At 33.9% G+C, this 15,275-nt stretch overlaps 1 protein-coding gene across 1 annotated transcript; it reads left to right on the forward strand.

Moving 5' to 3' along the window:
• The first annotated feature begins 1,058 nt into the window (after nucleotides 1-1,058).
• On the forward strand, nucleotides 1,059-10,285 carry LOC127867146 (uncharacterized). The gene is made up of 8 exons (XM_052408193.1): nucleotides 1,059-1,133; nucleotides 2,137-2,266; nucleotides 2,633-2,773; nucleotides 3,566-3,676; nucleotides 5,663-5,755; nucleotides 7,002-7,132; nucleotides 7,718-7,862; nucleotides 8,738-10,285. The coding sequence occupies exons 1-8, from the start codon at nucleotides 1,080-1,082 to the stop codon at nucleotides 8,806-8,808; spliced, it is 876 nt and encodes a 291-aa protein (XP_052264153.1). The 5' UTR covers nucleotides 1,059-1,079; the 3' UTR covers nucleotides 8,809-10,285.
• The last annotated feature ends 4,990 nt before the right edge of the window (nucleotides 10,286-15,275 follow it).

Here is a 15,275-nt window from a genome sequence, read left to right on the forward strand (position 1 = left end):
ATCATATGTATGTAACGATCTTAACTCGATCACGTTCGGGAAGAAGTTGTGTGGCGGCCTGGTTAGCTCAGTCGGGAGAGCACTCGCCCTGTAAGCGAGGAGTCCCGGAATCGAGTCCCGGACTGGCCGCACAATTGTCTCACCCTGTGACATTTGGCGCCCAACGTGGACCTTGACGTTACCTGGGTATACTCCTACGGAGGCCCATGGTTAATTATATATCACCCCGAATCCATCGGTTCATGGACGAATACATATTCAAGTGGGGTGTATGTCACGGTCTGAACCTGGTCACGTTAGGGAAGATGTTGTGTGGCGGCCTGGTTAGCTCAGTTGGGAGAGTCCCGGGTTTGGGTCCCGGACTGGCCGCGTGTGTCTATAATAAGATTCCAAATGCCATCGTAGGCAAGTGTCCCTCCTCTCCACCGATGAAACCGGAACTGAACAATACAAAATAAAACTGTTCCGCCCTTTGACCTATAACCTAGTCAATGATAACGTCCCCCATCACCGTTTAGAGAAGAATGGAAAGTTTTACAAACAAATACTGTCGAGCATACAGAACTGTCTCATTTATTGTATATACACATTATTTCAAATCTGATTTCAAGCTCTTATCCTGGTGTCAAAATCAAACAAAACTTTGCCAGCAATAACTTCTTGGTAATGTTGATATACATTCGACCACTTACGAGACAATCAGTGTGTGAATACATTGTAATTCCAATTAAGATTATCCATGTTTTCAATCAGTCCGATTCAGGTTTTAGATATAACATCGCGGATCTCTTGATTCCCACTTTTTCATATCTGACCAAACAAAGGGCGCGAGTGTTCTATCAATTTGTTACTTAGAATGACACGGATATGGACAGCCGTTTACTACATAACGTATAAGGAAGTGATCTTTTGTTTGTGTTCCTGACATAGCAAACAAGCAAGACCGAAGTCCGGCAAAGATATACATCTTACTCATTACTCGAATATCAATTCAATTTAAATTATGTACTCGGATCGAAACAATTAGAAACCTAACTTATAAATTATATTTCTCTTCCGTAATTTAGCTATAAAAGACGATGTCCAGCGACATTCTCTTGTTCATCGCCTGTAGAGAACTTCTTGCTTATAAGGTGAGTGGACACTATATTATTTGCTTGCCATTTATTGGTGCTTTCTTCATTAAGATAATATATTAAAATGTTATTTGAAAGATTTTTGTTTTAGAAATATTTTAAGTAAATCAAACAAGACAGTTTGCATGATGTCTCTGTATAGGACGGGTAGAAGAAAAGTGGGAGAATTTTCAAGATAAAAACTGGGGGGGGGGGTATTGCGTGCTGATACAAAGGCATATGTCTCAAGATAGGTCTAAGTTGGGATCTGAAGAAGTGTCAGACATATTTGCGAACCAATCGAGTGTAAATTGTTTTTTTCTTGGGAGATCAAAATTGTTCATATTTTGAAACAATGTTTAATGAAGGGGGGCCAGCGAATCAGCAGATTTAATTTCCACAATTTGAAGGCTGTTAAATATGTTTATTTGTATTCAGCTTACAATATCGCGATTGTTAAAAGGCAAACAATTCCATTGAACTATACCAACCGTTATGTTTCGCCCCAATAGAAAGCGGAATATTTCAATAATTAATATATTTTTTATGTATTTGAGATCTAGTAAAAATACCTCCTAAATTTCGTACCTTTTTTAAATCAGAAAGTTCCAACATGTGAGTTTTGTTTCCTAGCGCTTGTCCACTAAATAAAATACTAATGAAGCAAATTAATTTTATATTTAAATATGTTTTATGTATGGATATTTTTGATATCAAAAGCAAGAACATGTATTGAACTGCTCAACATTTCAATTTCATAAAAAATGAGCAACATAAAACGCTGAAGTTAAAAAAAAATAATGACAATTATTAGTTTGATGTTTAACCTTAATGTTGATACCAAAGTCCTTTATATTAATATCTAACTTTTTTTAGACGAATTAATTGAAATCAAGCACCGGTATTTGTTTTAAAAGAGTACACTATGAAGCCAAACTTCCCTTTATAGGAAAGTCGGCTGTTTTTTATTTACTTACAATCATTCCAATGGCGATTGCACTCACGTTTAATTTTGTTGCAGTCGAACAGACCGGCAATGTCGCCCGTGTTTTATTTCGCCTTTCTCGTCGGAGTTGGTTTCTTAGCAACGAGTGATGTCTATTGCATCACCAACAAGGACTTCCTCGAGTTAGCGATTAAATATGGAGCTGGTAACTAAGGAACTGAAATTACAATTATATAGATATTGCATTTGTGAAGTATGTAATTGAATAACTCAAACATTATTTTATGCCAGTAAAACCTCTCCTCTTTTATGGCATAGGTGGCTCCTGTAGTTTGCCATTGTAGAATGCTTTTAAACATATTTAACGTGCAGTCATTTAGAAAGTAGATTCACCTATTGTTATTGTAAACATGAAGGCAAATAAAATTCTCATGATTGGTATTGAAATAGACTGTTTAAATGCTCAATCAGCGCACATTCACGGTACTATTCTTATGACGCTTCAAATAAACAACGATGAATGTTCGTTTATTAGTCGATATTAAAACGTTCTGATTTCTATTTTGAGAAGTTCAAACTGAAGACTTCTACGTAAATGACGTCATTCAGAAGGATGATGACGTTATCTTTCTCCCGGGAAACCTGGATGACGAGCTTGACGTAATTGCCTTAATTGGACAGTTGGGAATCACCTTCTCCGAGGATGGTTCAGGTATTTAATTAATTCAATATTGAGCTTATATTCGATGATTGGTGTATCGGCAAATAAAACAGTATTTGTAGTAGAAATAATAATAATAGTAATAGAAGTAGTAGTAGTAGTAGTAGTAGTATTAGTAGTAGTAGTAGTAGTAGTAGTAGTAGTAGTAGTAGTAGTAGTAGTAGTGGTAGTAGTGGTAGTAGTAGTAGTAGTAGTAGTAGTAGTAGTAGTAGTAGTAGTAGTAGTAGTAGTAGTAGTAGTAGTAGTAGTAGAAGTAGTAGTAGTAGTAGTAGTAGTAGTAGAAGTAGTAGTAGTAGAAGTAGTAGTACTAGTAGTAGTAGTAGTAGTAGTAGTAGTAGTAGTAGTAGTAGTAGTAGTAGTAGTAGTAGTAATAGTAGTAGCAGTAGAAGAAGAAGAAGAAGTAGTAGTAGTAGTAGTAGTAGTAGTAGTAGTAGTAGTAGTAGTAGTAGTAGTAGTAGTAGTAGTAGTAGTAATTGTTGTAGTAGTAGTAGTAGTAGTAGTAGTAGTAGTAGTAGTAGTAGTAGTAGTAGTAGTAGTAGTAGTAGTAGTAGTAGTACTAGTAGTAGAAGAAGTAGTAGTAGTAGTAGTAGTAGTAGTAGTAGTAGTAGTAGTAGTAGTAGTAGTAGTAGTAGTAGAAGTAGTAGTAGAAGAAGTGGTGCTTGCAATTTCAGTACATAAATAGTTGCAACCTCGTTTCCTGCGTTAACCGTTTTTATTTAGGTAATAAACTAAAATCAAAACGATGGTAATAAACAGTCCGAACAATTTGTGTCTTGTTTTCAGACATCGAACTCGCAAATCTACGTGGTGTATCATGCAAATGCCGACACTACACCTGTAGTTGCTGCGCATGGCTAAGTTTCAGGGTTTTCCGGAGGTCTTTAAAATTCACGGGTAAGAAATAAAAAATATACGAGTACATGATTTTATTGTTCGTGTGTATGTTTACATTACGAAATCGAAGATGTTATTTAAACAGTCTTACTACAACCTGTTTCTATCCCTAGAAAACTAGTTTGTCACCTGATATACTGCTATAGTCCATAATAATTGTAGTGTTTACAACTTTCATGTTGTTATGCTTTAAATCGAAAGTAAAAGACATCGCCACAATTCATGTTTGAAATTGAAAAGGCTTCATCATAATGATTTGCCTTAAACAACACAGGTAAGTATTATCCAGTTTGTATATAATCATAGGAGGGAATCCCGTATATTTTTTTTCTTTTATACATATACACATGTATATGTTTTTATAGAAACAAGGTGTGCAACTTCATTTGCCGTAAAACTACACCGTCTTTACTGTAAACCATGTAACTCGAACAATTTTTAACGAATCAACTACACACCGATTGTTTTTGAAAGCTAATAAAATAATTTATCAGGAAAAGTTAACAATTGATCCAGCAGTAGTTCGATACCAGCCCTCAGAAATTGACCCATTTCAAAAATCGTGTTTGGTCGGACACAACTGTGTCCACATAGAGATTTTCCATGTCTATCACTTTAAAGAGCTTAAACTCAATAACCAAGTCATTAAACGGTTGATAAACAGCACCTGTATGCACATTAAACATTTTTCAATCGGTTACAATATCTATTGTTATCGAAAAAGTATGGTAAACACCATTTATCGCGTCTTTCGATCCGCGAGTACAAAATATAAACAGAAAATTCTATTTTGAATCTGGGAAACCCTTTGATGACGTCAGAGTAACACAAAATACGATTGTTCGGTTTTCATCAATTTCTCACTCACCTTTTTACGGAGATCCGCGGGAAATTCCGCCCAACCAATAAAAAGGCCCGTAGCAAATTTATGCTTTATTGAATGACGGAAGAGGATTCCCGTACTTCTTTAAAAAAATAAAGCTCTTGGTTGTTTATTTACAAATTTGAGTGAAAAACTCTTTTGATGGTGTGTGAGTGACTATAAAATGTATTGTTATCGATTCATTAATGTTAATAAAACGGAAAATAACCGTTTAAATGACGAACAGTCTTAGTTTTTCTGCTGTTTGAAACGATCGGAAATTGAAGCTATATTGGACACACTTATGTCCGACCATTTTTTTCCGTTAGTGTCAACTTCTGAGGACTGGCATCAAAATACTGCTGGATCAATGGTACTGATGTTAATTTTTCCTGATAAATTAATTTATGAGCTTTCGAAAACAACCGGTGTGTAATTGAATCGTTAAAATTGTTCGAGTTACATGGTTTACAGTAAAGATGGTGTAGTTTTACGGCAAATGAAGTTGCACTCCTTGTTTTTCTGTATATATATATATATATATATATATATATATATATATATATATATATATATATATAGAGAGAGAGAGAGAGAGAGAGAGAGAGAGAGAGAGGATATTTGTTGGATTCGGTGGATTATCGATTTTAATTCACGAGTGATCATAGAAAATAATATTATCACGAGTGGCGCAGCCACGAGTGAAAATATATATTTTTATGATCACGAGTGAATAAAAATCGATAATCCACCTAATCCAACGAATTTTCTTTTTATTTTATGCTTTTTTACACAGTTAATATGCATTGTTAAAGAGTTTAACTCAAGAATTTCGCTGGGATAATGACGTCATTTCGTAAAAAAATGACGTCATTTCACAGTAAACAGTGAAAATTATCGATAATTTTCACTGATAATTTTCATTGTTTGAAACAGTGAAATTATCAGTTTTAATTCACTGATATTTCTCTATAAACCACCGGAAAGCATAAAATAAATAAATAAATATATATATATATATATAATATTTCTAAGTTAAGCGTTATTTGCTTCTGATAAGCAGTGAAACTGGTTACGTCATTTTATTTTTGAGATATTTTACACTCATTGTGACGTCATTTCAGGATGCATCAGCCTCACCTACTTGCGGAAAAACATTGGATTCCTTCTGTCTATAAGATTGAATGAAAGAAATGTGTTCAGCCACGAGATATCGCGTAAGTGAATTTTAGAAACACAAACTGTATAATCTTTGTTTCCTTCTTTAGCAGGGACTTACTCTAGCCCCCCCCCCCCCCCAAAAAAAAAAAATATTAATAAAATAATTAATAAATTAATAAAGATACGATAATGTATATTAAATTATCACGCATTTCTCCATAATTCAATTGATCTATTACCTTGGAAAATAACTTCCCCGTAGGCAGTTGTGTTTATACTTTTCCAACAAAATGTTTTGCGAGGTCATTTAAAAAAAAAGCCTGATCATTTTTAAAAACGAGGACCCTTCTTGGCGATAGGAATATAAACCGTTTGCACTCATCAAAATCATTTGCTCCTTTAGTGAATCTATAGCATTAGTTGGGCGTTGATTGAGATCGCATTACATTCAAGTTGTTAAACCTTATATCATGACCTATTAATGCTTGTATTGTTCTCATTATACGGTGACAAAGTAAACAAACATATATCATACCATTATGCCAAACAACGGTTACATTTGTAATTGTTCGTTATGCAACTCAACTACATGCTTATTAATTTTATCCGTTCGGGGAGTATAGAACCGAAACAATTCACCTTTCCCTTAAGGCATTAAGCCGCCATCATACTGTACGGCGTTATCAAACAATATTTGTCTTACGGTTGTGACACGTATCTCTGTTCAAAACCCACCTTCAGCTATTTCCCATTTTCCTGTGAAGATGCCAGACGTTTTCAAACCGAAAAACAAAGGAGTCGCGTTCTGAAAAAATGGGGTTTAATGCATGTTCTTTCAATATAAGACTGTGCAGTCCGCACAGGCTATCAGGGACGACATTTTCCGCCTTAACTGAATTTTTGCTAAGAAAATAATTTATTTCAACGCAAAATATCATAAAAGCGGAAAGTGTCGTCCCTACGTACTGAACAGGCTTATCTGGGACGACACTTAACACACATGCGTTAAACCCCCTTTTCACAGATTTGTCACAAGTAAATACCCTGTGGGTTATTTATTATGATTGGGGAGTCGGATCCTGCATTGAATTTGGAAAAAAAAACAGCAAATTGTAAACCACTTTCGGGGATAATTTGCACGTGATTTAAGTAAGCGACAGAAAAGTACAATTTTAAGGATGAGTTTTATTTTGGGGAACAAACCATGCCTTAAAATAAATTTTCGGAGTGAACAAGCCTATATTCGGATACAGCTGTTTAAAAATGACCATTTGCGCTTATCCGTAGTGGATCTTGTTTCAGTTGCCAACCCGCCACCACTGTGCTTCCCAATCCCCAAAATCAAGATTGTCCAGGCCTGCATCGAGCTCTACAATATAAACTATCGACAGAAAAGTCTCTGTGTTAGAATTGTCGGAAGAGTTAAACTCTGGGTAAGATAACACATATGAAAATTTATCAGTGTTTAAATGTAAATTGAAAAATAATATTAGATATTAGATATCTGAATGCTTTGTGTCTACATGTATTCATGTTGTTCTTCTTAGCGTTAAATAATGACTTATAATTGAAGTTAGGTCATAACAATACTGTAGGAAAAGTAAAACATACTTGCAATTAACTTCATTTCTAAAAAGATCTCTATGATTATCACTAAACACAACTTATTTGCTTAAAAATGCAGCGTCTCTAATGCTTTAAATAGATACTTTAACAAATACCTATTTTATCGACATGGCGATAAAACTTCCATCAAAAGTCAAAACTCTGCGTCGTGTAGAGTTATGTTTTTCTTTAGAGGTCACAAGTTCGAACATCAGGGCAAGCATAATTTTTCATTCTTTATAGGTTATTCTAATTAGTTGAAAGTATTCCAAATATTAAAGTTACGTTTTGTTCTTAAAACATATATTGGCATTAAAAAATACGAAAAACGCTGGATAAGTCTTTCTTAAACTGTGGCTATCGCCGACGATTAAAGAGAACAACTAACATTACCAGTATTTTTGCGATTTCAGATAAAGAAATTTAGCTTCGTCCGTGTCAACTTCGGCTGTTTCCGTGTGCGGTCTCTTACCAAAGACCAATTTGTTCAGTTGGCGGAAATTGCCAGCTCTCAGAACTTGACCTCTACACCCACAGGAAATTGGCCATCAATGATCGGTAATGAACCTGCCAATAGTCCAATAGAGTGTTCGCAATCGTATGGATATAAAATGCTCTTAATAATATTAGTGTACCTATGCGTATATCTCTTTTACGTAAGTATCACGTTATTTTTATGTTTCAAAATGGTTGAGAATATTTTTTAAAGATTTTTTAAAGCCACACACCTTGCCTCTGACTTTGAAATGAAATACATGTTAATCAATACATATAGATGCAATTTGAAGGTGTGCAAAATTGTCATTAAATCTATAGCCTAGTTAGCCAGTACTTTATTATATTTCAAACGGTACCACTTTTAAAATCGAAAGAAGGATTTCTAGACGTATTCGTCTATTTTGACAAACGCGATTAATTTTAAGGTTTAAAGCCCAAAAAGACGGATTTTTTTCCTTGTAACCACCCGATATATTCTAACTGGCATAGGTAAAATATGTTTCTTATTTATACTTTAACTTTCTATGCCAAATAAGGTGCGTGGCTTTAAGGATGAGAACAATATTATGTCACACATTTCTTAAAGGGGCCTATACACTTTCAATAAAATAGTTATTAATATGTTCATGATACGTGTGTGCTGTATTTAAGATCCGTTCTATAAATTAAAATAAGAAAACGCGGATATGTTTTGAAATTCTTTTGCAGTTCATGTGTAATAATCAGCGTCTTTTCACAAATTAAGCGAAATACTGATTTACAAAAATTGAACAATGTGTATATAAAAACTCAAATTCATGTTTATTTCTTCTGTACAATTACACATTATATTAATATTGAATGGGGCCTTGAATGCGATTTTTTTTTACCATCTTGCTGAAATGTGTATTTAAAAAACAAACTTAACAATGTCGCTTCCCTTTTTGAATCAACAGATGACACTGATGAGGAGACGGAACTATCTGAGCTGATCCGACTTCTACGAGGCATGGTCACAGATTATTAGAAAACACATACGACAACCCAACGAACGCACCTCCGAGTCCATCTGGTTTTTTTTTTCTATGTTTTTTTTTTCAAGTTTATGCATTGTAATTGCGTAGCGACTTTATTGTACCTAATGAAATGTGTTTCGCCTTATTCTGGATAATACGTTTAAAAGGTGTTATTGTTTGAACGCGCGTACAAAAAGCCGTAACAAAAATTATGTGTTTCCAATTGACCGACCAACTCTTATTTTGATGTCCCGACCTTAAAAAACTTTGTTTTTGTATTCCACGTTAATCTTTCGATCATGTTTGCAACACTCCATGATACTCGTTGTGTACAAATAACGTGTAATTAGTGAAAAAAAGGTTTAACGAAAAAAATAATCGGCAGACCTAACTACCCTGGTTTGGTAGACGCTAATGAAAACTTACACGTTATTTTCCTATCCTATCGTACATCAACCAATGTCCTGATGCAGCTAATTTAACCGAATGTATTTCTTCTAGACGACTATAACATGTAGTATAGTCCTTGAACACAAATAAAAAAAATAACATAGTGTCCGATGACTAATTTCGAGAAATACCTTTTAAGATGTTTCCGTATATGTTGCCCCGAACATCATTTCGTTTGCTAATTTCGGAAACTTATTTTGTCTAGTATCCCAATTTATTGTCATAATGAGTGCATGAAGAAACACCGACAAAAAACAAACATTTAGATCTTAGTCAAATTTCCCAAAATCGTACATTTTGCCAATTGTATTTGTTCTAAGTTACGAACTGTATTAGCTCTGTCAGTTTAAGTGAACATGTTTTGCTTTTTGTCGTAAAAAATGAGTGAACAGAAGGTAGTTAAGTCATGTTGGATATAGTTAGTACATCAATTATGATAATTCCTGGCGTATGCATCTATGTCACTATGTGCAATACTGTTATATAATATCATCTATGTCGCTATGTGCAATACTGTTATATAATATCTCTCTTTCTGATATATTTTCTGTTTCTATAGTAACATTTTGCTACTTGGCCGGCGAAACTAACTTAATACATACGAGTTCTTGTAAGCAAGAAAACTTTATTGTATTAATAAAAGAGTTGAATTGCAGCTTGTTTAAAAAAAAGTCTGAGTGTTTTTCTGTTCTAGAGATCCTACAACAAATTTAATTTACACATTTCGGTTATGTTTGAATTGTTAGCATAAATCTGATAAACATGTTTGATTAGTAATGCTATTAAAAGCACGTGGAAGATGCCATACCAGCACGTGGAAGATGCCATACCAATCAATACATTACCGCATAAGTAGTGTGGAAGATGCCATACCAATAAATACATTACCGAATAAGTAGTGCTGGTGCATGTAAATTATGCTTCTTCCCAAAATCGTATCATAAGGTCAATGTGTTGTACATTGTTTTGTATGCCGTGCCTGGTTTTGCATAGTGTTATTTTTTTACAAGATACTGTAACATATGAAGACAACCTACATTAAACTTTGCATCACCTTATACATAGTTTTCTTTATATTCTCATCCCTCATTTCTACAGTTAGACTTTAAATATGAAAAAGCTGTTTATTTCCACGAACACGACCGACTCTTATTTGTGTTATCATTCCTGAATGGTTTCTGAATATCAGGTTGATAGTTTGATAACATTTTCTGCATTAAACATTCAAAGATAGGTAGGTTGAAAACAGATTTGGACGCTTATTTAATTGTAATATAACTTAGATAGAGAATTAAAAAATAATGAAACAAGTTTGACCAATTCACCTTTCTTATTTTTTGCGCTGTCAGTTGCGACGTTCTATATAATTTCTACAAGCAAATATATAGAAGCATAATTTCGTCGGGTATCCATAAGTTTGCAGCCAGTCCGGACCTCATACAAGGCCCGGACCCGCAATCAAGGCGAGGCCTATCCCTCTTAAGTTCCATTCCATTCGATGATGATGATGATGATGACAACAATGATGATGATGATAATGATGATGATGACGACGACGACGGCAATGACGACGACGATGATGATGATGATGAGAAGGAGGAGGAAGAAGAAGCGGAGAAGGACGATTAGGAAGATTATGAGAGTGATTTTGATGAAGATAATATTTATGAGGATGATGATGATGTTTACGATCGATTATGATAATGGAAAAAAATAATACATTTTTTACAAGAAAACAATAATACATTTTTTACAAACAGGAAGGATTTGCTATTGAAACTTATTCAATAACTTTGTATTCATTGTGAAGTCGTACCTCTTATACCGTGGAAACAGTCTCTTTAAAATTTAATCTAATGTTGATTCTGGATTTTTATATTTCCTGTTAATTTAAGAAGACTTAGCATATGTAATCCATTCACGAACCACGACTCTTGGGTGGCAAATCGAGCATTACACCAGAGTTGTCTCCTTTTATTGCAGCGTTTCGTCATACTAAAAGGTGTTAATTATGAGGTCTTGATTGCATACACGTACCCATAAATGACGCCGTAAAGTTGTCAACTTAATCTTAATACGGTACAAAACACAGTAGCATGTCTAAAATTAATGTGTACAGCCTCTGTAATTGGTAGTCTAAACACCATGTGTCCGATAAAGTATCTGACAATACCAGAATAATAAATTTAACTTTGTTCCCGTGACTAACCCAACTAAACATATTTCCCTAGTGCTCTGATTTTCTGCTTCTTACAGATATATCCTACTCAGACTTCTGCTACCCATCAGAAAGCTTATAGTGCTTGTTGTAACACTGAAACAGAGATTAACACTCAAATTGATCTGGTTGATTCCCCGTGCAAATCTGAAACAAATATTAACACTCTTGTTGAACTTTCATCTGAAAGCGACATTTTTCCATAATCATCAGAGCCAGAGACACATGAAAATGATCGAATGTTTGAAACGTATATTTTCATGCCAGACCAAAGAGGGGATTATAATGAATTCCCAGAAACACAATCCCGTTCCGAAACAAGAAATAATAATTCGTATGACGATTAATTGGCTGAAAGAAGAACTAGCAAGTGTAAAAGCAGAAAATGAACAATTGAAAAGTGAAAACTTGGGAAAATGCGTACATTAAATGAGAAACTGAATATTGAACTAACAAAACTTGCAAACAATGTCTACATTTAGTAACAAAGTTGTGTTTGAGTTTTTTTAAACCACGGCTTAAAAGAATGTATAACCTTTGTAAAGGAACAGTTTAATAAAACTAATCAAAATGATGTTGAACCAACAGATAAAGCTTTTGAATAGTCATTGAAAAAACTAATTGAAAAAGTTGAAAGACTTGGCAAAAATAAACCTCGCAAACAAATCGAAGATGAATTGAATAATCTATTATTAAGTGACTTTGTATATCCAAAGGATAATTTGAGTAAACGTGGTCTTCAAGTTTTAATTGATCAAAATTTAAATTTAGAACAGTCATTAGTGACAGAAAAAATCAAACAAATCAGGCATTTACAGTAAAACTACAGGAAGTAGAACATTTGGTAAGTTGCAAAGATTCTGGTTTCAACACCACCACTGAAAAGTTACAACATTCAGCAGAATAAATACGTAGTCTTCAACTAAATCTAAAGAGAACTGCATCACGTGAAACATATTCAAATAAAAAAGTCCAAAAATTGGAAGTATTGTTAAAAAGAAGGTTGAAGTGACAAAGGTAAACAAATTGAGCATTTAGAAGCTGTTATGAAAGAGAAAGACAGACAGATAAATGGATTATACGAAAGTTTACAGTATTTAAATGACATTATTAATGATAATGGTACTGTTATTAACTTTTTTGATGACACCAGTAAGAGATATTTACCACATTTTAAGCAGTGTGTGTATGAACTATTGACACTTAATGTAAGTGCATCGAAAGTTGGTGATGTAATCAAAAGTGTGTTAAAGCTTGCTAATAAAGAGCTTGATAGGGTTCCATCCAAATCGACAGTTTTGAGTTTGAACATACAACGTCTTTTTCTTTCTCATCAACAATTAGCTGAAGTATTCTCAAAAGATAAAAACACATGTTTAATGACTAAGGAAACATCAAAGTTTGGGAGTAAATTTATGGGGTACAATGCCTCAGATTCAAGTGGAAATTTGTGGGTTTTGGGTTTACGTGAAATTGAAACAAAAAGTGCAAATGATACATTGGAAGTTTTTAGAGAAATTCTTATCAACATTGACGATATTTCAAGCTCCAATTCAGTATCAAAAGACATTATCACACATATCTCATCGACAATGTCTGACAGGGCAGCAACAGAAGTTAAATTCAATGAATTACTGGAAACCTACCGAAAAGAAATTCTTCCCTTAACATACTGTATGGCATCTATGATCAATTTACAGATGAAGAAAACAAACTAGGTGCTCTTAATATTTTTTGTGTGTGGATTACATGCTTTAGTCAACTATGCTGAGGCAGCCTTAAAATCGATTCAGGAAGTTGAAAATAAAATATTTGAAGGAAAAAGTCCCACATTTTATCCAACATACAACACAAATGAGCCAGGTGCTTGTAGATTGATTCGAACTGCAACCAAATGTTTTGGCCAATGAAGTGGGGGAGATGAGAAAAGCGGTTGTCAGGGCCAATTTAGAACTTATATTTCTGACTTCACGCATGAACATCATTTGCAAGCATTTCCACTTAAAGAATATAAAGGACCACATTTCAACATTCTTTTCAGTAATGCTTGTTCAGTGTAATTTTTGCATCATAAATTGGTATCGTTCTCGAAACGGTTGGTTCAACAAACAACTTTCAAAAATCAATTCTTTTTTATTGAAAAGTTCCAGAATTTCTTGCTGGCGTGAGGCTCTAGCACTTTTAAGTAAATTTGTTATCTGTCCTTTGTGGTGTCAATTAGAAAATAAACAAGTTTCAATCTTTGAAATTAACAACAGGTACTTGCAGCTTGTAACCTACCTTGAAGATGCCTCAACTGATATTGCTAATTTCATGTCGGGCAATATGCTCCTTTTCAATGAATCAGTTCAAAAAGATGCCATGTTAGAATGGTTACTTGTATCTCAAACATATGATCATATTGTTGAAGGTTTTTTACAAGTAATTCTAGCAACTTTGTGTCAGTTGTGTAAAAAACCGTATAAAGAGCACCTACCTGGTGGAAAATTAACTGTAATTGATAGAGAATTGACAAAAGGAACTGCCAAAACCTCATGTTTCGCTGAAAGTGTATTTGGTCAACTGAACCAATTAATGAGAACAAAACCAAATTTGAGCACTTTGGCAGCTGAGTCATACTTAACATTTTTAAGTAACAAAACAATGCAATGGTTGAATTCAAAAGACTTAAACGAAAAAAACACAAAAACAAATTGATATTTGTAGCATCTGCTCAATATCAGAAAAAAAGGAGAAACAAGAACAAGAGAAATTGAAACAACAAACTTCATATACAAATAATATTGTGTTACATGGTCTGTGGCAGTCCGAAACTGAAATGAACAATATGCTAGATAGCTACCCCACAACCAAAGAAAGAATTAAAGTATTGAAAGCACAAATAAATTCAGAAAAGAAGTACTTCTTCAAATTCCAGACGACAAAACAACTTTTAATTTCACCAAATCCGTTGAAGGAAAAAATACAAGAAAATCATTATGCATTGATGAATTAAAATTATATCTAAAATACTTAGTACAACAAGCTGTTGTACGTGAGAGTGAACGTCTCACAGAAAAACATATCCTGGTAGGAAGGCGGGTAAGATACAGACTGGAAATGGGAGAGTGTAAAACCAAGACATGGTTCACAGGGAAAATAATTTTACAGGTTTGCTGGTCTATAATACTAATAGCTTTTTATTAACATGTATATGATTGTGCGTGTTTTATTTAAACTAACAACTTTAACCGTCACAACTTAGCACTATAACATTATTTTCATAGTAATGTCACACATTTTAAAATACTATTCAGACAACTATATTATTCAGTTTTGAAATGCATTTTTAAACCTTTTTATTTCAGCTTGATTGCATTTAAAGCCTTAGGCTTATACGGACACTCGAGTCTTTTTCCTGGGAAAAACTTGTACTAAGTGTCTAATAAGGTGTCCTGAGTGGGATTGAATCCCTTTCCTCCTAGTCACAAGGCTTACAACATATCTATTACAAAATTGCCAGGCTTATATATCATATTTCATTGAAGACAGTAACAAAAGCAATAAAAGAGAAAACTTTCGATTGAAGATACATAACATTAACCATAATTTCATAATACAGTAGTTACTTATTTACAGTTCTTTTCGTCCAAATATGTTTACAATATTGTGTTGCTTGCAGGTGCCCAGTTTCCCAGACTGGTTTAATATCGTCTACGACCAAGACCCCGCAGTCTACACATATCATCGTCTAGATTAAGATGTTGATTCGTTGGATCTGGAAATACTTGTTTAGGTACTTATTGTATGTATATAACATTAACAATGCAT

Source organism: Dreissena polymorpha, chromosome 1, assembly GCF_020536995.1.
Source record: "Dreissena polymorpha isolate Duluth1 chromosome 1, UMN_Dpol_1.0, whole genome shotgun sequence".
In the NCBI taxonomy this organism is placed as follows: domain Eukaryota; kingdom Metazoa; phylum Mollusca; class Bivalvia; order Myida; family Dreissenidae; genus Dreissena; species Dreissena polymorpha.

What these genes read in the sequence shown, in the direction of transcription:
- LOC127867146 (XM_052408193.1), top strand. Translation starts at nt 1,080, where the DNA reads ATGTCCAGCGACATTCTCTTGTTCATCGCCTGTAGAGAACTTCTTGCT. An exon ending in CTTCTCCGAGGATGGTTCAG is followed by an intron (nt 2,774 to 3,565) that starts GTATTTAATTAA and finishes TCTTGTTTTCAG; the next exon opens with ACATCGAACTCGCAAATCTA. An exon ending in GAGGTCTTTAAAATTCACGG is followed by an intron (nt 3,677 to 5,662) that starts GTAAGAAATAAA and finishes ACGTCATTTCAG; the next exon opens with GATGCATCAGCCTCACCTAC.